A 24,639-nucleotide genomic window follows, 5' to 3' on the forward strand; every position below is an offset into this window, starting at 1 on the left:
GGAATATTATACACAGGCTATAAAAGTAAAGATATATTAAGCACAAATTTACCCTTTATTACCTTACCAATTAAAAAATTGAAATGAAATGATATGATATGTGAAAATCAGAAGAACATACATCACGTATATTCTTCCCTAAGGTCACATTTAATATACGTGATAATCAGAATAATTAATAAGTACATACTAACTAGTTGACATTTCTGTTCACTGACATTTGTGGGTGGGGGTTAAAATTTAAAACAGTAAAAAGATAAGAAATCGATAACAAAGAACACGGTAAACACAAATTGCAAGTAACACGATACACACAAGTGAGAACTGACTAACAAGTTACGAAGCTTTAAAAATAGGAATGAAAAGAATATTCTGAAAATTAATTTTTTTTATATGACTGAAGATTCCATGGAAGTGTAAACACATTTCACCATAATAACCCACAGAATTCCAGCTGTCAGTATTATTGCAAATTCAATAAGATCGAATTTACTATCCGTTTATGATAGATTGCACTAACAGAAAAGCCCAATAATCAGATGACTGCTAATTGTTTTATGGTTGTGACCTCCAGAAATCCAACTGAACGGTCTGAGACAATCATAGGGTAATCTCCAGTGCTGCAGTCTCCTGCCCAATTAAACGGCATGTTGTAATCAGCATTTCATTTACTCAACCCAATTAAGCAAAGTAAACTCTGGCTATTTTCTTGATTGGGTTCTGTTTTTTAAAATTTTCCCCAAATAAACGGCTGCCCCAATTAACCGGTGGCCCAAATAACCGAAATCCACAGTATTTACATAGAATGCCTTCGATGCTTAATCGGCATTTGTTTGATTGGCAAGCTCTAGTTAGTAAACATATGCATTATGATCTTCTCTGTTTAAATTAGCCTACCATCTAGGTAACTTTATACCAGAATAAATCAAAACTAATCTCTCCCTAATGTTAAAAATTATTTAGAGAAAATTACATTTCGTATATTTCCACACCATATAATCTGAAGCATTCATCATCAAGTTTATTCCAGAATTGCTCACAGAAAATGAATAGTAATTAAACTAATTACTTATGCACTGATGAGTGTATATCAATGTGTATATCACTCAGCACTAGATAAAGTGTATATCAATGTGTAAAGGTAGTTTAATAACTACCTTTACACATTTATATCTACCTTCAATTTTATCTAATTCCAGATTATTTAATACAAATAAATTTTCTCTACTGATGTTATTGTTCTTTTAAATTCAAGTGTTGGTTATTAACTAGCTAATATCCACTATCATGGTTTACTATTCCAATTTATGAATGATAAATATAGGCTGGAAAATGTAATTTTCACATTTATATAAAACATTTTGTTCAAAAAAAAAAAAAAAAAAAAATTAATGGAGGTCACTTTAAAAAAAAAAACTGAAAGAAACTTCCCTTCAGAAGTTTATTTCGGTTTTTATTATGTTTTGTAATTTATGATTAATATCTTGGAAATGAAGATTTTTCAGACATGTTTGTACAAACTTCCTATATTTAGCTGTAATATATGCTACTTTATTTGTACCATGCAATTTTGAAACCCCCTGTGTGAGTTAACTATAATTTTTTTTAATATTTATATTGGTATTAGTAGACAAGAAACCATACACCAAACAGACAAGAAAACAACCAACATCATTTGTCTATTTCCTTTAATAATTTGTCTAAACCTTCCTAAAATTTATTCAAACTGTCCACTTCTCCAACACCACATGGAAGTTCATTACAACAATCACAACCAACCACTCTCCAACTGAAAGGCAATGTTTGCATATCTATCTGCAGCCATTCTTTTTCAATTTAAATTTATATCCCCGTGTGCACACATAGCATTATCCAAGAAAGAGTAAGGAGACCATCAGCATTTCATTTACTCAATCCATTTAAAGCCTCAAACACCACAAATAGGTCTTCTTGCAAGTGTGCAGCCTCCATATAAAAGCAAGGTACCTGCTTTTATCTGGAATATAGCACTCAAGAAATGGCTTAACCACTGCCCCACACAACAGGACAATCATTCCCCAAGTCCCCGTGGCAATACTGCTACACATCACTGAATGAATTACCACAACACCCCCTGAGAAATTTTTAAGATACAAACCCTTGTCTGCATTTTTAAAAAAAATTCTGATGTTTTACTATTGATAAGAAATATGAACCACATACATTTTTAATGAAAACTTTGAAAGTTACTTCAAATTTGCTCTAAACCGAGATTACTGATTTTTAAAGAGAGAAGATACACAAATTCTAGATGCTGCAGAAGAAAGTTCAGAAGGTGAAGGTATTTTGCAACAGAGAAAACATTCTCGTTTAATCGTGCTTAGCAGTGATGAAAATTAAATGAACATACATTATGTGACATATATGCATCACAGTTCGTAAGATGTTTGTTCAGTTATTACTATTTTTAATGTAAATTGAGTTTCCAGTAGTTATAAAAAAATGGTGTATTTTTGTTAGCTCTTGGAATGTAACCACCTGTCTTTTTATACTGATTCTTAGTGTTTGTAAAAAAAAGCTGTAAATAATATTTAAAAAAAAAAAAAAAAAACTGGATTTTTGAATTAGCACTAAAGTACACCCAAAAACACCATGAATTTTGGAAACAAAAATCTATGCATACAAGTGTGATCTTTTTACAGTCCACATTATTTAATCCTGTTTATAAAAACCTGTTAGTGATCTTGAACCTCATGCTAATTTATTTCAATAAAAACTGATAAATTTAGAAAAATGAGTCATCATCATCAGCCATTTTCAATCCACTGCAGGATGAAGGCCTCTCCAGCAACTTTCCAGTTCCTTCTGTTTTGAGCACTGGCCATCCATTTACTACCCAAAAACTCATGAATTTCATTTATCCATCTCCGCCTTTGTCTTCCAGGTTTTCTTCTAGCCCCTCTTGGGTACCATTCAGTTATTTTCTTAGTCCATCTGTCATCATGTCTTCGAGCTATGTGTCCTGCCCAAGACCATTTTAGTTCTTTAGTTTTGATAAGAATGTCCTTTACTTGAGTTTGCTGCCTAATCCATGTGTTTCTCTTCTTATCTAACAGTCTGATTCCCAATATGATTTGTTCCATTCTTCGCTGTGTAGGTTCTCAGCTTCTCTTCCATTCTTTTGGTGAGTGCCCAAGTTTCACTTCCATAAGTCATAGTGGGGAGTATACATTGATTCATTATTTTACGTTTCAGACAAACTGGGATATTGCTCTTCAGTATGTGACTATATTTCCTGAATGCTATCCATCCGAAATTTTTCTTCTCTTGACTTCCAGCCATTTATCATTATTACAGCTAATAACTTGTCCCAGATAAGTATATGACTCCACCTTTTCAATTACTGCTCCTTCAATCATTATTTCCCTTTCTGTGGCATACTTGTTCATCATTACTTTTGTTTTAGCCATATTCATCTTTAGTCCAAAATCCTTACTAACTGTGCATAACAGATTAAGATTTTCCCCTAATTCTTTGGGATCGTAGCTTATGACCACAAAGTCATCTGCAAATCGTAAATGGTTTAGGTACTCTCCGTTCACATTGACTGCTTTCTGCGACCAGTCTAATCTTCTGAAAGCTTCCTCGAGGGCAGCAGTAAACAGCTTCTGAGATATTGTGTCTCCTTGTCGAACTCCTTTCTCGATTTTAAATTTGCTACTGTCTTTGTCTAGTCTAATAAAGGAGGTAGCATTCTCATATATTTTCTTCAAAATCATAATATATGGGGTATCTATGCGTTGTCTTTCCAGTGCCCGAAACATTGCCTTATGCTGTATGGAGTCAAATGCCTTTTCATAATTCACAAATGCCAGGCATAATGGTGTTTTATATTTATTTGCTTTCTCCATTATCTGTGATATTACGTGAAGATGATCCATAGTTGAAAATCCTGTCCTAAAGTCAGCTTGCTCTTTCGGTTGATTCTCATCAAGTATTCTTTCTAATCTGTTAGTAATGACCCTTTTGAACAACTTGTAGATGTGGGATAACAAGCTAATTGGTCTATAATTTCCAATTTCTGATTTATCTCCTTTCTTATGCAGCAAAACTATGATTGCATTATTCCACTGCTTAGGCGTCACATCTTTTCTAATACACTTTGTGAAGAGCCTTGCCAGTTTTTGTGTTATGTCTCTTCCTCCCAATTTTAACAAGTCTACAATAACTTCATCTTCCCCCGGGGCTTTCCGATTCTTCATTTTCTTCAATGCATGTTCTACCTCATCAGGAAGAATATCGGGTATGTCGTATGTGTTGCTACTTTGCAATCCATCTTCCCCACTGCTGATATCATTCCCTCGCTCCTTGTATAATTCTCTATAGTAGTCTTCTGCTATTTAAATTATGCCTTCTCTGCTGTTTATAAGTACACCATCGCTATTCTTCAGTTTCAGTATCATTTGTCTTTCTGTATTACTGCTCATAGCTGCTGATTTAAATCCTTTGTTTTCCCTTAATGTTTGTTTACTTTTCTTGTGTTAAATCTTGTTATGTCCTCTCTGAGTCTCTTTCTAATGGCTTTGCATAACTCAGTATACTCAATTTTCTCCCTGTCAGTGTTTTTCTTGCTCTTCATTTGTCGTCTTCGGTTCATCATGACAAGTGTTTCTTGACTAATTTTTTCTTCTTTCGATTTCTGTTTCCCTACAGGTTTCTTGGGCTTTATCACTTTCAGAAAGTTGTAATATTTCTCGTCGATATCTTGGTCCTGAGCAATCTGCAGAAGCTCAAACTTGTTCTTAAGTTCCAGTACATACTGCTTTTTCTCCTCTTCTGTTATCTCAAAGACCTTTGTATTATTTACTCGAATCAGTTTTTTCCTTTCCTACATCTATATCAAGTGTACATCTTACCATTCTGTGATCACTTCCAACATTTACCTTATTCAGGACGGTAACATTATTCACAATATATCATCTGTTAGTGAGGATGAAGTCGATTTCATTAGTTGTTAATCCATTTGGACTCTTCCATGTCCACTTTCTGTTCACCCTTTTCTTGAAAAAAAAGTGTTACTGACAGTCCTTGAGATTCTGCAAATTCCACAAGTCTTTCACCTCTTTTATTTCTTTCACCAATTCCAAAATTTCCTATAGTTCCTCTTTCTGCGCTGTTTTGCCTTTTTCCAACCTTAGCATTGAAGTCCCCCATAATAATAGTGTAGTGGGTTTTCTGCTCATCTAGAAGACTCAATTTCAGTGTACATTTCTTCAACCTCTTCATCATCATGGCTTGATGTTGGTGCATAAATCATTATAATCTTTAGCTTGTACCTCTTAGAAATCTTGAGTATTAGTCTTGACACCCTTGGTGATGTACTTTCGAATTCCAAAATGTTTTTAAAATCTTTACGGAAAAATGAGTATGAGTTAATAAAATTTATTTCTGATTCGCAGATAAAAGAAGACAGTCTGCTTGCTTGGCAGAGTAACATTTTATGAAACAAAAAAATGTCACTGATCACTGTTTGCCATGCCTGAATCACACTTATCGAAGGAGCTGACTGCACAAAAATGCTGACAAGTGATGCCCTGCTATATCTGAGTAAAGAATTTGAAAAACTGTGTGTGCACACGTGCACGTAATAAAAAAAGAGAAATAGCATTACTTACCATTCTGTCTCTTTGGTCTTCTATTGCTGAAAGAAGACTTCCGAATTCTTTAAATGACTGGCCTAAACAAAACAGAATGATATTTAAAAATGTCTCGATATTTTTTCCCCTATGAATCATATATAAATAAAATTAATGCTTTTAAGGAATCTGATGTACTCTCTTTTCTTTATGCATCCCCCTCCCCCATTTCACAAAATTAGTATTAAAATGACAAAACAATACCAGGAAACGAGGCTCATACAATATCTGCCATTAATAAATAATAGAACAAAATAAAAAGAAAAGATTTTTAAAAAATTAATGACTACCTAATTTTATATTTTATCTACTTCCAAACAGGAAGTCTTGAAGAGCAGAAGTATGTCAGTTAGTTCTTATTATATTCAAGTCGATTAAAGGAAAATTGAATTAAAGAGTTTGTTCGACAAATTTTTCTTTTTTCATAATTTGTTCAAATATACCGAAATTTTCTTTTCTTTCTGTAATCTTATAAATTTAATTTTGGTAATTTTGTGAAGTTATTTTCTCTGATTTTTGAAAATTTAATTCTTACCATTTCTAAAACTATTTCTGTAAGTTACATTCTTTTCCATAAACAATTACCACATAAGTGAAGGCTTTTTGTATAGCTTATATTCCAAGTGATACATAATCCAAGATCAGTCTGGTACATAATCCTGGCTCAACTGACCAATTCTTTGTTTTGGTTGGTTAGTTGGGTTTTTTTTTTTTAATTTTATTAAAACATGAACAGTAGATACGTTTTAAACAACTATTTACATTCTATGTACAAAGCAAAAAAGGAAAGATAAAGAAAACTTTTTAGAATGAAATACAAACGTTTCAACATTTCAATTTCAGGAATTCAGAAAAGTTTCTTGGCGTTGGATCATTCTCATATTAAGTGTCACACGTTGAAGGTGATGGACTGTTCAGTGATGGTGAAGAGGTGACCGCCACTGTTCCATTCGCTGTTAAGATGATCCACAGTTTCTGGTCTTTTGCTGTGGAATTCGAGTAGAAGTCTGCTCTGCAACTTCCTCCGTAGGCTTCACTTCAGGTGTTGCGCCGATGTGTCGACAGGAGGCACGTCGTCACTGCTTCTTGTATGCTTCAAGTAGAAGTTGTAAATGACGGCCTTGGCTGCAATGAATAAGAAGTTGCAGGTGGTGTGTGCTGTCTGCTCAGAGTGAAGTAGGTACCAGTAGTCCTCCGGACTGTGGGAGTGGTTGCAGGCAAGTTTTGCTGCATCCAAAGCGTATTTGACGAGTTCCTTGTTCACAGGGCATGCCAGGTATATGTGTTCCAGGGTACCTGGAGTGGCACAGAACAGGCAGTAGTTTGAGGAGCGTAACCCGAAGATTTGTAGCTTCACTGGGGTGGGAAGGATGTTGTGCCACAGTCTCCACTGGATGTTTGCATCCGATTTGGAACATTTCGTCCTGTACGGAAGGTTCCACTGAAAGTTTGATGGTGGCTTGTGGTGAGTGGAGAGGAGTGTAGGGACAGCTTGGCAGGTGGATAACGGGAAAATCGTGGTTGTATGGCGAGACATGATTAGCTGATAGACTTTTTTGGAGGGTGCAGGAGACAGATTACCGTGTCTTCTGGTGATGTGATGACGAAGGTTGGTGTAGGCGAGGATCCAGTGACATTTCCAATCCCTTTAGTTATAGTGATGTCTGGAAGAGCTTGTGTGATCGCTGATTTTAGATGTATGTGTTGCTGCTTTGCATTTATGGTTTTAATGGGCAAATCTTCTGATCCTTTCCATTCAAGGCTTGGTGTCAGAAGGTCGCTTATTGTTCTTATTCCAGCCCAGTTCCAAGTAGGGAAGAAGAGAATATCATCATTTGCAGGGTCTATTATTCTTTTATTGTAGAAGAGCGGTTCTGAAAGTATTCCGGAGAGGGATGTTCTCTCAGGATTATGGTGAAGGTTTAGCTTTTTCCAGCAGTGTAGTGCGTCTTTATAAAACGGCAGTAGTTTGAGAGGTGCTGGTGCCATATCCATTCTCAATATTGTTGAAAGAGATAGTCCTCTAGTGGCTGTTGCTAGTAGTTTATCCGTAGTGTCAGAATGTGGGTATTTTGTGTTTTTTTTTTTTTTTTTTTTTTTTATGAAAACCCCAAACACGAAAGGTATCAAAACCTATAGTACTCAGTACCGTGCATGGGTTGAAGGAGAAGTATGGGGGGAGGGGGGATGCCGGAAAACTTTGCTCTAGAGACTAAACATGGGTTTCACCACTTCAAGCCTCCAATAAGCAAAGTGGTGGTATTTCACCGGTTGATGAAAGTCATCTACCACCTGTGCTTTGCAGCATCTTAAGAAGAAAGGTGATCCGGAATGCTGTGATTTTGTCATCAAGAGAGAGACCAACCCTTGATCCCCGTGAGTAAGTGGCTGGCTAAGTTTGGAGCAGGACATCCAGTTGGTTTTGTTCCAAAGGAAGCTTCGGACAGATGCCTGGATTTGGTGGAGGAAGTCAACAGGTGGAGTGAGAATTTTGAAGGTGTGCCAGAGAACGCTTGCCGCCATATGACTGACCACAAGCACTCTCCCTCTCAGCGAAGATGTGGCGCACACGCTTCTCCATTTCCCGAGTACTTTAAATGACACCTAAACAAAACAGAATGATATTTAAAAATGTCTCGATATTTTTTCCCCTATGAATCATATATAAATAAAATTAATGCTTTTAAGGAATCTGATGTACTCAGCAATTCGGGCCAGTTCTTCTAGGAGAAAAGGAGGATATTGCCGAGGTACACACCTAGGCATTTCTGTCCCTCGCTGGACCATGTGCATTGGATGGGGGAGTCAGTTCTCGTTTTCCAGTTGCCAGCCCACAGGCTGCTGGTCTTAGTGGTTGAGTTTTGCGCCTGATGCTTGAGCATAGAGATCATGAGCCTTTTGAATGACTTCAAATTCGCTCTCGTGGCGTATTGCAATTGTGACGTCATCTGCGTATGCTGAGTAGGTTATATTAAGATGGGTTCTGGTAGCAGCGTTCGTCGGGATTGTATACTGGTGGCAATTTTATTAAGGAATGGTTCTATGGAAATTGCGTAGAGTTATCCAGAGAGTAGCCAGCCTTGTTTTATCCCTCTGGAATACGGAAAGTGGCAGGTGACCTGGTTGTTGAGTTTCGGGCAGAATTTGGCTTCCTTGTATAGCAGATGGATTGTTCCGATGATGTAAGGTCCATATCCAAAGGCTTTCAAGGTTTGAAATAGGTAGCTGTGTTCAACGCTGTTGAATGCCTTTTTCTGGTCAAGGCTAATTAGTGCTAGGAATTCTCTTTGCCTGTTTGCAGTGGAGAGGAGGTCTCGGACCAGATGTAGATTGTCGTGAATCAATCTTCCAGGTACAGAGTATGTTTGTTGGTGATCGATGATATCAAGGAGAGTGGCTTTTAATCTATTGGCGATGGCTTTGGAAATGATTTTACAGTCAGTGTTCATTAAAGAAATCTGGTGCCAGTTTTGTAAATTGGTGCGATCCCCTTGCTTGGGAATCAGTCGAGCGACAGAGGTGGTGACCAAAGTTTTAAGTCCTGAAAGGATTTCCTCCGTTGCCTTTGTAGAGGTTTCTTGAGAACTGTAAATTTCTCTATAAAATCTTGTTACTTCAAAGATTTCCTCTGGGTCTTCAGTGATGTTTCCGTTTTGCAGCTGAATGGCAGTAATGGTGGTTGATTTCTGATGTCTGCTTTCTAATGAGAAAAAGTATTTGGTCGGGACATCAGATAGATTTATGTGGGTGTATCTCGATCTGAGCAGGGTGCCTTTTGCAGAGTGTTCTAAGTGGATTTGTATGGCTTGTAGTGTTGACTGATAGGTCTGACTATCATATGGGAGATTTTTCAGCCTTTGCTCAAGTTGATAGAGGTTATTACGCTTTTGTTGATGTTTCTGATGGCTGTAGGTTTGCAAGAATGATTTCAGTTTACTTTTAAATCTAGGCCACCATGTGTTCATGGGCTCCAATCTGTATTTGGATTGGGCAAGGTTGGATATCAGTTCTTGCAGTTTAGAGATGTATTCCTTGTCTTGAAGAAGGCTATTGTTGAACATCCAATAAGCACCTCCACTTTTGTAGTGATTGGGTGAGAAGGAGAGCTGTAATTTGATAAAGGAGTGATCTGAGATATAAGATGGCAAATGTGTGATGCTTCTGACCAGGGGATGGTGTGTTTGGGATGTAGTATCTGTCCAATTGGGCTTGGTAAGGTAGTCTTTCAGATGCTGTATTTGCTGATCTCCAGGTGTAGGACTTTTCTTCTGGGTGCTGGTATCTAAATACGTCGACCAGTTCACTGTTGTTTATCAAGGCTTGCAGGTTGTTGATTAATGTTGTGTGGTGCTCAGTGCATCGTGCTCTGTCCATTTCTGGGTCAAGAGTGCAGTTGAAGTCGCCAACAAGAATGATGTGTTCTTGATCTATAGTAGAGAGGTGGCTTTGTATGAAGTTGGTTATTTGAATAGCAAGTCTGTCCTGCTGTGGCATGTAGATGTTAAAAAGGTGCAGGGTTTCCTTCTGGGGTGTATCCAGGCGGGCGTAAATTGCATAGCCAGCGATGTCTGCTATCACATTGAATTGCAGGCGGACTTTTGATGAAGACCGACACTCACTCCTGCTCCATGATGTTGTTGTGTTGGAGAATGATGGAATACATATGGCCAATCTGTCCATTTCAAGGATGCCCTTGTGTCTGTTTTAATATTTGTTTCTTGTAGGAAGAGTAGGTCAGCATGATGTCATTGGACCTGGTGAAGGATCAAGCTTATTGCGCAATGCAGAGCGGCACATCCTCTTGCATTAAGTGATAGCATGCTAAGAGTCAGCATTATCTGCAGGAATAAAGGTAAGGGTTTTGCAAGTTTTGGGGCGGTTAACATCCTGATTGATGATATTACTGTTCGAGCCCATTAATCAAGTAGTACAGGCGCTTGGATCTATTCACATCTGCCGTGTCCTTCTTTCCTTTTAGTTTGGAACGCAGATCCGCAAATTGTGAGATTGGCTCGGGTATGTTAGAGGTGAACTTCAGAGCTGTCACCAGCTTCTGTGGGGAGCCGCGTACTTCCTGTAGAAAGGAGCGTAGTTTTTCCACAGTTAAAGGACCTTTAGTGTAGGGAAAATCGCTTTCCTCGTCCTCTGAAGCACTTGAATCGTGAGAATCGCAGTTGGTCTCTTTTTCAGTGCTCAGAAATTCAGGTTCTTCTTCATTTGGATCGTGAGTGGTTTGTAGCTGTTTATTTATTTCCACACTTGGTGGTATGATGGCCTTATTTGAGATCAGACCATTTGTCTTCTGTGGTGTTCCATATTTATTTTCCTCGCCCCTGTTGTTTTTGTTAGCGGTTTGCTCTTTTCCTGCCGCCGTGTGCATTGTCTTCTTCTGTTTTGTGACTTTGGACGTGGTCTGCCTTGGGGGTTGATTCCAAGATAAAACTCTTGTTTCGGTTGGTCGGTCTCCTGAAGAGATTGCATCCTGGTCTTCTGTGGTCTTTGAATTTTCTTTTTCTGAAGAGTTTGTTTTTGGTAAGCAACTCAGACTGTTTGACAGTTTCTTCGGCATCCCCATTATCTCCAACAGTCAGCTCGTTTTGTGCATCTGACCTGGCCGCCTGAATTTCGGTTTTATTTTCAGAAGAGTTAGAGATATGCGGGCAGTTTTTCCTGATGTGACCCTCTTCGTGGCAGAAGAAACATTGTGAGGAAATGGAGGTATATAAAGTGTAAATTATTCCGTTTAGATCGGCATTGATGAGTTTTGGGATGTTTGCTGCGTCATTGTTGGCAAAGTGCATAAGTGCTTGCCTGCGGAAGCTTTTTATAGGCAAAAATTCCGGTTTCATGGTTGCTGCAGATAGTGTGCGTATTTTCCCAGTAACTGAACCGTATTTGGATAAAATTCCTCTCAGAAATTGATGAGGGATTTCAGGTGGGACGTTTGAAATTGTAACTTTCGTTGGTGCTAAGGCAATTGGCACCACTTCTAGGTGATGAAGACCGATGTCTATTCCATTTTGCAGGATAGTTTCTGCCCATGAAGGGTGGCTCAAATACACCTGCACAGTTCCCGCCACACGGGATGCGTGGGTAATATTTTTCGGTGGTACTTTCTCCGCGATCGCTGTAAGGTACTGCTCTAAGGGGGTGTTTTCCTTGGTAGCAAAACTTACTATTCCATTCTCCCAGGAAGTAATAGTGGTTGCTTCATTTGTAAGAGCGTTGTTCGACTGCATGTGTACTATTGTTGGTCGCGAGAGAGGGTTTTTTTCTGGCGTCAAGCATAATCCATTATATACAGCATTAGCATAAGTATTAACAGTTACTGACCTTTTGGACCTTGAGGTATTCACCTGTTGTCGTAGGGTGTGACTTCCGGTGTCTTGGTCACTGCTAGCAGTAGCTGTAGGTTCCGTTGCTGTGGTTGTTTGACCTTCGCTGGCCATAGCTGGAGGCAATAGATGGGATGGGTGGGGGGGGGGGGAATAAGCCATTACTGGAATGTCCAGCTTTCCATGGCTAAAGTTAAAAATTTAAATTCTAACCTAACTCAAACTCCGCTAAATCTACACACAAAATTATTATTACTCGAAAGCTCTTCCGAAGAGGAATCGACACATAAGTCGTGACTGAGGATTCTCGAAGACAAATGTCAAAAAAGACAAAAGGGCAGGAGGTAAAAAGCACGTGTCCAATCCGCGTATAGAGCACATACTGTACCACATGGAAGACTACTGTAAAAGGAGCAGTATGGTATTAAGGGTAAGTTGCTACAATGGACAAAAGGGTGGTTGAGTGGGAGAAGACAGAATGGTGTTCAATGGACACTTCTCTTCATGAACTAATGTTATTAGTGGAGTCCCCAAGGGTTTGGTGTTGGGCCCACTGTTGTTTTGTATATTTATCAATGATATTGATGAAAGTACATCAAGCTTAATGTCAAATTTTGCGGATGATACAAAGGTTGCCAGGGTTGGTAATGACAGTAATGGCAGTTTGCTACTGCAACAGGATCTAGAAAATTTGGGCAGATCGGCTGAGAAATGGCAACTGAAGTTTAACATTGACAAATGCAAAGTACTGCATATGGGTAGAAATAACTCCAGAGAAACATACCAACTGTGTGGTACTACACTTAGGGTGGTAGAAAATGAAAAATATTTGGCAGTAATTGTGCAGTCAAATATAGAGTTTTTTGAGCAATGCAGACAGATTGCCAGAGCAGGTCATGGGGTATTGTCAATGATATACAGGAATTTTGGTAGTAGGGAAAAAGTAGGCAATGGTCAGGCCACGCCTTAAGTTCTGCGTACAGGTCTGGAGGCCTCATTTTAGGAAGGATGTAGAGTTGCTTGAGCGTGCACAGAGAAGGGCAACAAGATTGGTGAGGGGAATGAAGGAATCCTTTTACCAAGAAAGGCTTAAGTCCTGAAAATTGCAGTGGCTGCAGGCTAGGCACCTGCGAGGTGATCTGATTGAAGTGTACAAGGCCTTGAATGGGTTGGGCAGACTGAATTCTGATGGGATTCTTCCGCTTGCTCAGATTATGAACCTGAGGGTGCATAACTTCAAATTGATGAATGACAGTTGTAGAATAGATGTGCAGAAATTTTCCTTCAGCCAGCGGTTGTTAATTGCTGGAACAAACAAACTTGCATCTGTCGTTGTGGAAGTTGATAGCTTAAATAAATTCAAAAAGGAAGTGGACAAACTTTTAGAGGGAATGGATGTGTGAAATTGTTTTGTTTTTTGTGTGATGCTACATAAGCTCATACGCTTGCTTTCTTGCATCAAATGCCTCCCTTACTACTACATACAAATTTGGGTGATGCCCAGGGATCATTAAAATAATAATTATAGTCTTCACTCTGTGGAAATAATTATCTTTCAAAAACAACTAGGGTAAGACTGTAGATGTTTACTGAACTAATGGTACCCCATACAGGTTCTCACAAGCAATTTCTGCATGAAAATCTTCAGAAACTATTTTTGTAAAAGTTCAACTATACTTAGGAAGGTATAAAAATATAATTTCAGATTTTTAATTACCAGTTACCAAGTAACATGGGACATTATTTTCGAGGGATCGCCTGTCAAGTTACCCAACGCCACTGCCAGGGCAGCCCTGTGTTAGTAGTGCAGAGTCGATTCAACCCCAACAATATTCTAGCAATTTGTGCTCTTCACCTACTCTATCCACAAAACTGAAACTCCTAATACCAATTGTTGAAAATTTTTCTTTAAATTCTCTACAGAATATTCCAGAAATGTCTGCTAATTATTGCATAATAAGGAAAAATTCATGGTTAAGTTAAACCAAATAAGATGCACATATTGATTGACATATGTCATGTACAGTTTTCATAGTAAGTTCTCTTTACTGCTGAATGTTTTCATCCAATCAGTAACACTAGCTCTGTGACATTGATGCCTTGTCCAGAATCAAACTGTTTACATACATTGTTCGTTTCATACAGCAAGCACTTTTGTTACAGACACACTCTCCTCTAATCAAAGCATACATTGAAGGGTGCAATTTTTAAATTTGCATTCACTCACTGACAGGCCAAAAGGGAGTTTTACTTTTCAAATATTTATTCGAAATAGGTTTTTAATACAGAATATGGATTTTAAACAGTTGTGTTCAGAAAAGATTAAAAATATAGGTGGCATTAAGAATTTTGAATTAGTTTTTACTGATTATTTTCAAATTTTTCAGTGCACAGGGAAAATTCTAATTTTTCTGCAACTGCTGAATGGTTAAAAAAAAAAAAAAAAAAAAAAATACAGCATAAGGAGGATACCAAGATGGATGAATATACTGCTGGCTACTAGTCTATCAGAGCAGAAAAAGATGGAACAGGAAACTTACACTTGTAAAGTACTAAAGCTTGAAACAGTAAAGATTAGTGATTCTCCTACTCAAAACTAGGTGCACATGTAGATTAAATAATATCTACTGGCTGTTGTGAGCAGCTACACAGTCTTTGAGGTAACTGACTGCTATCTCAACAAATCAAAATTGAGGGGACTAAACACCTGATTTTTTGTGACTACCCCTGACAACTGCAGTCCTCTCTTAAACTCGCTGTTCAACAAAATTAAATGATTCAGCTACAGGACTGGAGCATTCATTGTGATTTATCATACATTATTGATATGTAAAGGATTAGACAACTCCCAACCTGTAAAAGAACCTACATGGTTTAAAAACTAAATAAAACCTCATTCATTTAATTTGAGAAGAAACTAGTGGTACTGCAAGAGAAAGACTGTTTCACATTATATGAAGGCGTTTCAAAAAATATTTAAACAAAAGTAGTTGTGATAGAAGGTTGAAATAAACATTTTTTAACATATGTCATCAGACAAAAGTAACATTTTCGCCACCTCTCAATATATTTCCGCAGGGCACTTTCTTAGAAGTCCTCTGGGAGTCCTTCAAACCACAACTTGGCAGCAGAAATAGTCTCGTCATCAGCAGCAAATTGTTTTCCACAAAGGGCAGGAAACAGGAAGAAATCCAAAAGTGCAATATCTACTATCTACTGTAATAAGCAGGAGGCTGCAATATTTCAAACCCACGTTCATGGGCACACCTCATGTGCCATGCAGGCAATGTGCAGGGTCATTATTGTGAAGAAGATGCACAACTTTTGCCAACTTTCCTCCTCATTTTTCTTTTATAGCCGCATGTAGCTTTATGAGGAGATTGGAATAATACTTCACCATAACAGTACATCTCTTCTGAAGGTAATACACTGATGAGCCAAAACATTATGACCAGTGAGTCATTATGCAAATCGAAGCAACTGCAGGTGAACTACAGCACATGCGCGAGTCGGGACACTGTATAAAAAACACCTGATACTGAGCTCCGTTAACCAGTGTTACTCTTGTTCTTCAGATGGGAAAGGCAGTGGACTTAAGTGAGTTTGACAAAGTCCAAATTGTAATGGCCGGACCACTGGGTCAGAGCACATCCAAAATGGCACGGCTGGTGGGATGCTCATGGTCAGCTGTGATTAGTACCTACCGAAAGTGGTCCGAGGAGGAAAAACCCACAAAATGCCAGTGAGGTGTTGGATGACAATGGCTCATCGGTGCTCGAGGTGAGCAAAGGCTCTCCCGGATGGTATGTGGCAACAGAAGGACTACTGTGGCACAACTCGTCAGTAATTGGAATGCTGATGAGGGAAGTAGTGTCACAACACACAGTACATTATTGAACCCTGCTGAAAATGGGGCTGTGTAGGTGCAGGCCGCTCTGAGTGCCCATGCTAACCACTGTTCACTGGCAATACTGCCTACAATGGGCATACGAGCATCGAAACTGGACCTTGACTGATTGGAAGAAGGTTGTCTGGTCCAATGAATCATGTTTCCTGTTACACCATATGGATGGCCGGGTATGTGTGTGTCATTTACCTAGGGAAGTGACAGTGCCTTGATGCACCATGGAACGAAAACAAGCCGGTGGTGGCGGTGTCTTGCTTTGGGCGATGATCTGCTGGGATATCCTAGGTCCAGTCATCCATGTGCTGGGCACTCTGATGGCTACCACCTACCTAAACATCATTGCTAACCAGGTACACCCTTTCATGGCAACGGCCTTCCCCTCTAGCGGTGCCATCTTTCAACAGGGTAATGCGCCATGCCACACCACCCAGATTGTTCAAGACTGGTTTGCGGAACATGAGGAACACTTCCAGGTATTGTCCTGTCCTCCAAATTCTCCAGATATCATTCCCAGATATCAAACATCTGTGGTTTGTGTTGGAACAGAAACTCCAATCTGCGGAATCTCAACCATAGACTTTACAGGAGTTAAAGGATCTGCTGGTTACATGTTGGTACCAGATACCACAAGACAGATTTAGAAATCTTGTAGCGTCCATGCCTCGCTGGGCACAAGCTGTTTTGGCTGCACGTGGAGGACCAACATCATATTAAGTAGGTGATCATAATGTTTTGGCTCATCGGTCTATGAGCCAAAACATTATGATCCAAACATTATCACCCAAAAACTGACAGCAACACTTTCCCAGCACAAGAAGCAATGGTTGCACCACTGCCTTTTTTTTTGGGGGGGGGGTTAATTCTGTATGCTTCAATTGTTTTAACATTTGTTTCATTTGAAGATCATATTGACAGATCCAATTTTCATCCATTGTGACCAGCCGTGAAAAAACTCCTCTTGCTTTTAATGGCACAATAATATTTCATGTCCACATTATGCCTTTTTCTTCTTCTAGTAAGTGGTTGGAAGTATGGGAACACATTTAGCAGGGACTTTACACATATGCAACTGTTGATAGGTGTTCTCCCCTTACACTACAGACAGAGTAATTTTCAATGGGCACCGCTCTTCGTCGGCTACTGTTATTAGTAGAATTCCCCGGGGTTCAGTGCTGGGTCCATTGTTGTTTTCAATATTTATCAATGATATTGATGAAGATATATCAGGCTTAATGTCTAAGTCTGCAGATGATATAAAGTTTGGCAGGGTGGTTAACAACAGTCATCAGGGTGCACTATTGCAACAAAATCTGGGAAAATTCGGTCAATCAGTTGAGAAATGGCAGTTCAAGCTTAACACTGACAAATGCAAGGTACTGCACATGGGTAGCAGTAACCCCAGAGTAACCTAGCAACTACGTGGTACAACACTCAGGATAGTAGAGAATGAAAAAGAGTTAGGGATAATTGTGCAGTCAGACATGAAATTCTCTGAGCAGTAGTCATGCTGCCAGGACAGCTCACAAGGTTTTTGTCAATGATATACAGAAACTTTGCAAGCAAGTATAAGGAGGTAATTATCTCTTTGTATAAGGCCATGGTTAGACTGCATCGTAAGTACTTTATACAGATCTGGATGTCCCACTTTAGGAAGGATATAGATCTGCTGCAATGGGTACAGAAAAGGACAACCAGAATAATACTCATGAAGGGAACAAAAGGATGCTCTTACCTAAAAATGCTTCAGTTCTGCAAATTGCTGTCATGAGACTAGGGACCTGCAGGGAGATCTGATTGAGGTGTTTAAAGCCTTAAATGGATTGAGTAACCTGAACATTCTTCCACTTGCTGAAACTACACACACGAAGGAGCATAAATTCGAGTTGAGGAAGGATGGTTGCAGGATAGATATGCAGAAGTTTGCCTTCAGCCAGCAGGTCACTGGATTGCTGGAACAGGCTTCCATCTATTGTTGTGGAAGTGGATGGGTTCAATAAATTCAAGGAACAACTAGACAAATTCTTAGAGGGTACGGATGGGCGACTGTGTAGGATTGGGGTTTTTTTTTTTTTTTTTGGATGATGCTATATAAACTGGCTTTCTTGTCTCATTTGCCATTACTACTACTAATTTGATCTGCTGCTAGTTCTTTGAGGTTAATATATGGTTATCTTCCAGGATTAATGCCTCAATTATTTCAATACTCTTCTGTTGTACAGTTGCTGATCATCCTGGGATTTCTTAATCATGCACTGAGGTTCTTCCACATTTGAATTGTTTATACCAATGTATGTGCAACAATACTCTGACCTGTGCAGTCTTTTCCATAAACAGCAGCCATTTCTTCATGGATTGTATGGAATGTTTTTCCTTGAAAAAAAGAGGAAATGATCACTGATATGTATTCAACTTTATCCATTGTGACAATTCACTTTATTCAGCCCTGCAAAGGGAAAAAACAATGAACTGTCAGATCAAAATCAAAATTTTATGTGGTTGCTATAGCGATTTCAAGGTACCGAACAAAAAAAGTTTTATCTTTCTATCACAACTACTTCTTGGTGAATACAAATCTTTTTCTGAACCCCAAGAGCTAAATATCTCATAAAAATTAATAATAAATAATAAGAATATTTTAATTATAATAAGTAAAATCTTAAGGAGACTGCAAAACCTTCAATTCTGGGTAGATTTATGAAATAACAAGATTGCTATCACCACTGGCATACTATAGCAATTAAAAGTATTCATCATACCTTTATCAATTATAAAGTTGTTAAGATATGCAAATTTAAACTCCTTGCTATTATTCGAAATAATAAAAAAAAAAAAAAAAAACTTTACACAAAGTAAATATAAAAATTTTGTAGTGGTCACTTGAGGTTTAACACTGATATACAAGAATTAGGAAACAATTAAGGAAATAGGAAAGAGAAGCACAGACAATGGAGAGCCAAGCAAAGAGAATGTGGATTCCAGCCAGTAGGCTGAACAAAAAATACAAGGCCCACTGAGACTGCAGCAATGAAAATCAGATTGCCCTTAACCCTTAATAATTCAGTATGCATGCTGCAACAATTAATGTGTAAACTCTTTTAGCCTTGGCTGTCTAGATAATAAACAGAAAATTTACTTTCTCATAACTTAAATCAGCAAATTCTAAGCACAGGAAAAGACAACTGCAGTTAGTGCAAGTTACCAACTGCTTCAATCAACAATCTGTACACTCACTGTAATTAATTCACATGGCTCATATACTTGTCACTTTAATTCAAGTTTGAAGCAAAGCCATCAGTACACTTTCAAGAAGGCTTTCATTAAATTATAATCCCAATAAACAGGAATCCCTTTTGAACTGGATTTTGTTTATTGCCCCTTATGTGGTTTTAAGGTTATGAGATTTAATGATAATAAGTTCCTTTTTTAGAATTAAAAAAATATAAATGTATTTCTTTCATTTTAGAAAGAGTTAAGGGTTTCTCAGCAGTTAATTAATCAAAATTCATAACTCATATAACATCCCCCCCACTGATGAAGGGGAAAGCATGTTATATGAGTTAGAATTTTTTAGATATTGTGTACTCGCCAACTCCTTGACATATCATGGCTTCTGCACAATATACCCCAGCATACACATTACTCTAACACTCTCCATTCACAATTAGCAGGGTAGATACAAAGTCTGCAAAGTATTTTTGTATTTATTGGCGGTTTCCAGGGTTTCCCCTATGTCCGCCGTTTGTTAAGCGTTTTTTAAGTTGCCAGCAGTATGATGAGATTCCTCTAAGGTTTAAATTAAGATTAGGTTAAGTTTAAATTTAAGTTAGGTTTAAGTTAGATTTATGTTTTAAAGTATGTTAATGTTTAAGTTCACGTTTCTGTTTGAGTTAAGTTCAATTATGGTAAGTTATTGTTCGCCTGAAAGGTGGGATTCCTCAAGAGTTGAGGCAGTGATTAAATTAGAGTTTAAAGGTTTGGGTTTAAGATGTGTTAATGTTGAGTTAGTGATTCCATTTTAGTTAAGTTTAATTTGGCAAGGTTAGTGTTCGGGTTAAGTTTAAGTTATAATCAGAGTTACATTAGGTTTTAGTTGGGTTAAGATTAATTCGAGTGTAGGTAATGTTTTGGTTATAGCTTAAGTTTAGGTTTAAGTTTAGGTTCAAGTTTAAGTATGAGATTATGTTTGATGTTTTAGGTTTAATTTTAATTTAGCAGTTAGTTTAAATGGGTAGTTTAGTGTGAGTTGTGTGTTGTTTCTGTTGTTTGTGGCTGGCTACTGGCATTTAGCAGCAGGCGGCTGAGGGCAGGATGTGCCCCAACCCCCCGCTCCCATCCCTAGCCACGAGGAGGCAGCCAGTTTCTACTATTCACATGCCCCACATCTAGCAGGGCTCAATCCTGTCCCAGGATGGGGATGTTAATTCTTTGCAATGTCCCCTCCAAGCGGCCCATCCCGCTTAGAGAGGGCATGCAGTAAAACTTAACTTAATAATTTAGTGTAAACATTGTGAGATTTCTCTAATGTTCTTTTCTCAAGCGCCCTGACTCAAGCAGGGCCCAATCCTGACCTAGAGCAGGCGCTTTATGGTTATCGATAGTCCGTGCCCCACACTCGCAGGGCTCAGTCCTGTCCAAGCGTAGAGCCCGGTTCTCTAATTGGTTCCTGTGGAATACAGGAAACCCCTCACGCGTGTTCCTAGCATCTGTTCATGCAGGGCTTAATCCTGGCCATGGACAGTGATGCTTGCATGGTTCATTTCTGGTGGTTTAGATGTTAGGCCTAGTTTTAATGTCTTTAATTGTTTTACTCACTCAGTTTATGGTTTTCTTAGTTGATAGGACTTAGACTACAGTATTATTACAGTTGCTCCTATCTGCTTGTTGCAGAGCATTTTAATGTTTGAGCATGGCACTGGAGTGTAGGTCAGTATCCTGCTTTGTTTCTAGTGTGGTTGCTTTCAGTGTGACAATTAAAACTTTTATTCATGCTAGAATACTGGAATCCACGATATTTGTATGCCATTTTGTTCATTCTGTAATGTTGTGTTCCATGGTATTTACTCTCCATTCTTTATTCCCAGGATGTTCCTTGGGTTTAGGCAAGTCAGATTTGACTGGTCTTGGTGAGAATGGCACTAGTATTTATGGTTCCAACAAGTTTGTGGCCATTGCTATGGTTGCCTGTGCTATCGAGAAAGTGGTCACCAAGCTTTGTTTCCGGTGGCACAGTCTACATGCGGCTGAGTGCTATAATATCTATATCTTGGACACAGAGAATTAAGCAATTACAGGGTTAACTTAGGCAATTTGGAACTTAGGCAATTACAGGGTTAGCTGATTTTTGTGTGCTTGGCACTGTGGGTTTATGGTTCTTCTTGTTTATATTTATTGGAATGGGTCTATGAGTTGTCACTATTGCAGTCAGCATGTATTATTCCTGGCACATATCTGCTTGTAGGATGAGGGTGCTGAGAAATCTTGGTATTTTTAGGGGAAAAAGCTGTAGTCCGCATGCAGTTTCTCTGCGACATTATTGAGAAGTGAGAATTCTGTGATTTGAGAATTCTTAGCTGTTTATGGGGTGAGAGTGTGATGGCTTAGTCTTTGTCACTGAGTTTATTGTTCAGTGTCATACCCTTGATTTTACTTTGTTGTTTCCCATATCCCAGCATCTACTTCTTATTTTATGTCAAGCTGCTTTGATCTGGAAATTGCTCCCCATTGCCTCGCTTCATGTGCTTTTGGTTTAGGCTTGTTAGGGTTAGCTGGTATTAATGTGCCTGGTCTGTTAGTTTGTGGTACATATTATGTTTATGATCTTGATGATTATCTGGGATGGCCGTGCTGCAGTCAGTCTGCATTGTTTCCATTGGCACTTATCTGCATGTAGGGTGAGACGTCTTAAGCATTGTACTCTGAGTTTAGTTCAATGGCCTGGCCCTTGTTTCATTCTTTCCTGTTTCTTCCCTTTTCCCCTCTTCTCTTTTTCTGACTTCCTTTCTTGTTGTCTTCAATGTGACAAACATTCCTTTTGTTTGTGTAGGACCACTGTAATCTGCAACAGTTGTTCATCCCAGCCTATTGCTAGTTGTGGCTTAGGCATGGCAATTACAGGGTTAACTGGTTTTGGTGTGCCTGGCACAGTTGTTTTTTGGTTCATATTAGTTTATGTTCATTAGAATGGTGCTCTAAGATATCCCAATTGCAGTCAACATGCATTATGCCTGGCATATATCTGCTTGTAGGGTATGGGTGCTGAGAACTCAAAGTATTTGGGGAGAAATAGCTGTAGTCATCATGCAATTCCTCTGTGACACTAGCCTGTTATGCAGTGAGAATTCAGTAGTTTGGGAGTTCTTGGTAGGGTGAGTATGTGATGTCTTTAGCTTGACACTGAGCTTTGTTCAGTGTCATCCTCTTGATTTTAATTCGTTGTTTTTCCTGTCACAATTATACAGCAATATTATATAATACAGGTAGACCATCACTAATTCGGCAGCGTTGGGACCTATGGGGTGCCAGATTAGTGAGTTTGCCGGATCGCCGGTGGTTATTTTAGCACATACATTTTACCCAACAGCTAACCACCTCCTCCTACCTTTAACACATTAACTGGCAAGCTAGTTTAAGAAAAAAAATTCCCCAGGGGCCAAAAAATATTTAGGAAATAATTTGATTAGTAATTCTAAAATAAATATTGTAATGTCAGTGTTGTCGTTTTTTTTGCTTAAAATATTAAAAAAAAAAAAAAAAAAGAGTAATTTTTTATGTTGCATATATGTGGCCAACGTGGCCACATATGTTGGTTACTTTATTTCTTGAGAAGCCGTGTTGGCCACATATGTGTGTGATGCTATTACGGCATACATATGAAGGTCGTTGGTGATTAGTTTATTGCATGCACAGCGAACGCTGCAATAAAACTAATTACGATAAAATAAACTCTCAAACATCTCATAAGTTTGTCAGTATTGTTAGAGATTTTGTGAAAAGAAGTTCGTTAGCATGCTGTATTAAAAAAAAAAAAAAAAATCTAAAAAGGAATGGCTAAAAGAAAATTACTAAGATAAGAGGAAATGAGAGAAATTGCTGGAATTTACAATTAAGCAGAGTTAAACTTTCAGAAGTTCAACTTTATCTGTTATGGACAATGTACGACGTTTGCGCTTTACACCATGAGAGGCAGTTCCTTTATGCATTGGAACCATGGCTGGGGCTAAATGTGAGCAGATTATAATAATAAATGCAGAAAAACGAGTGGGGATGGCTGGCCAGAGTTCACGTCACGCCAACAGCTGATGCTGCAACCAACGCCACCAAAACAGTAGCCGCAGGTCGATGCACCGACCCGGGAAATTTGAAATTACATTCGCGGAAATTATATCCAAATTAGCAGTGGAACAGGATTAGTGACGGTCGACCTGTAATAGCTAATCCATATGCCTCTTAGTGCATCACCAGTGGTTCTGTCCAGTAGACTATCTAGTACCTGGCCTGCAAAAATGGCATTAAAACTGTACCTAGAAATGCAAATGATATTAGACCTCATCATGATAAATATCAATAACCTCAAAAGACATTACTCATAGCACTTTGCAATGGAGATAACTGAGTACTTTTGTATGTTATTACCTTCTTTTCTTAATACCAGAGCCGGCCTTAGGAAATGCAGGCCCAATTTGGTCAGTCCCCTTGGACTTAAAATAATTAGGTATTAGGAATATATATGCTATTATGTCAAATTAAAAATAAAATCTATATTTATTAGTTATATTTTGACATAAAATATAAAAACTGTCAAAATGAAAAGCAATATCAATATCAAAGATGGAAAGTAAAAGAAGTTTATATTTCTTTGTTTTGATCAAACCAAACACATTAGAAAGTTATATTATAATTAACTTGACATGCCATTTAAAAACCTAGACCCAACTCATACCTAACCCAATAATGATGACGCATACAAAATAAATCACTGTTAAATAATATCACTCATGTAATGGATTTTAACCAACAGAACTGTAATTAAAGAAATTTTTCTTGTTTTTTTGTTCAGCAACATCTAAAATGTTATCAAAATTTAAAATTTTACTTTATTACATTCTATTGTTAATATTGCAAAGCTACTGATTCTATCTTGAAGCATGTTTGACCTCAAGATATGGTTTTATGATTTTAATTTGGAAAAGCTGCTTTCCCCTGAAGTTACTGTGAATGGAATTGTCAAAAATGTGTAGAGCAATAAAACAATATGAAAATCCACTAGCTCTCTCATTCAAGGAAGGAATTTCAGGATTTGAAGGTTTTCCATAGTATGAAGAAGGAAGAACTGGCATCAGTTTTCATTTCCTCAACAAGAATATGACTATCGAAATATGTTGTTTGTCTGCAGTGCAGTTGAACACTCGATGGGACAATTCGATTTGACTAAAGCGCCATTACGTTACAGCTTATTAGCTTTTTAAAATTCTCTTTTTCGTCTTTTTGTAATATGCTTTAAAAAGGAAAACTAATTGCTTTGTGCCACCTACACAGCGTCCTCCACACATCGGATAGAAAAGCCCTGAGTTCGAGTCCCGTCAATGACGGGGAATTTTTATGGGTCTTTTTCACAGCATGGCAGAGTTTGATGGTCTCAGGCAAGGGTAGCATGGTTATTTTGTACAGAAACTCAGGTTTTTCATCCAGCAAACAGAAAATTAACCAAAGAACACATGCAATA

The 24,639-nt window shown here is 38.3% G+C and overlaps 1 protein-coding gene across 3 annotated transcripts in view; it reads right to left on the minus strand.

Annotated features, from left to right (window-relative positions):
• The window catches only part of Graf (GTPase regulator associated with FAK), a 537,792-nt gene that overhangs the window by 474,923 nt on the left and 38,230 nt on the right, over window positions 1–24,639 (minus strand). For 2 of the 3 annotated variants that reach the window (XM_090379073.1, XM_090379075.1), the window contains one exon: window positions 5,655–5,716. The exons of the other annotated variant lie outside the window; for it this stretch is intronic. In XM_090379073.1, coding sequence (XP_090235199.1) covers window positions 5,655–5,716 — 62 coding nt within the window. The remainder of the gene's footprint in view (window positions 1–5,654; window positions 5,717–24,639) is intronic. 3 annotated transcript variants of the gene reach the window in all.

Source organism: Mastigoproctus giganteus, chromosome 8, assembly GCF_048544385.1.
Source record: "Mastigoproctus giganteus isolate SK-2022 chromosome 8, ASM4854438v1, whole genome shotgun sequence".
Classification (NCBI taxonomy): domain Eukaryota; kingdom Metazoa; phylum Arthropoda; class Arachnida; order Uropygi; family Thelyphonidae; genus Mastigoproctus; species Mastigoproctus giganteus.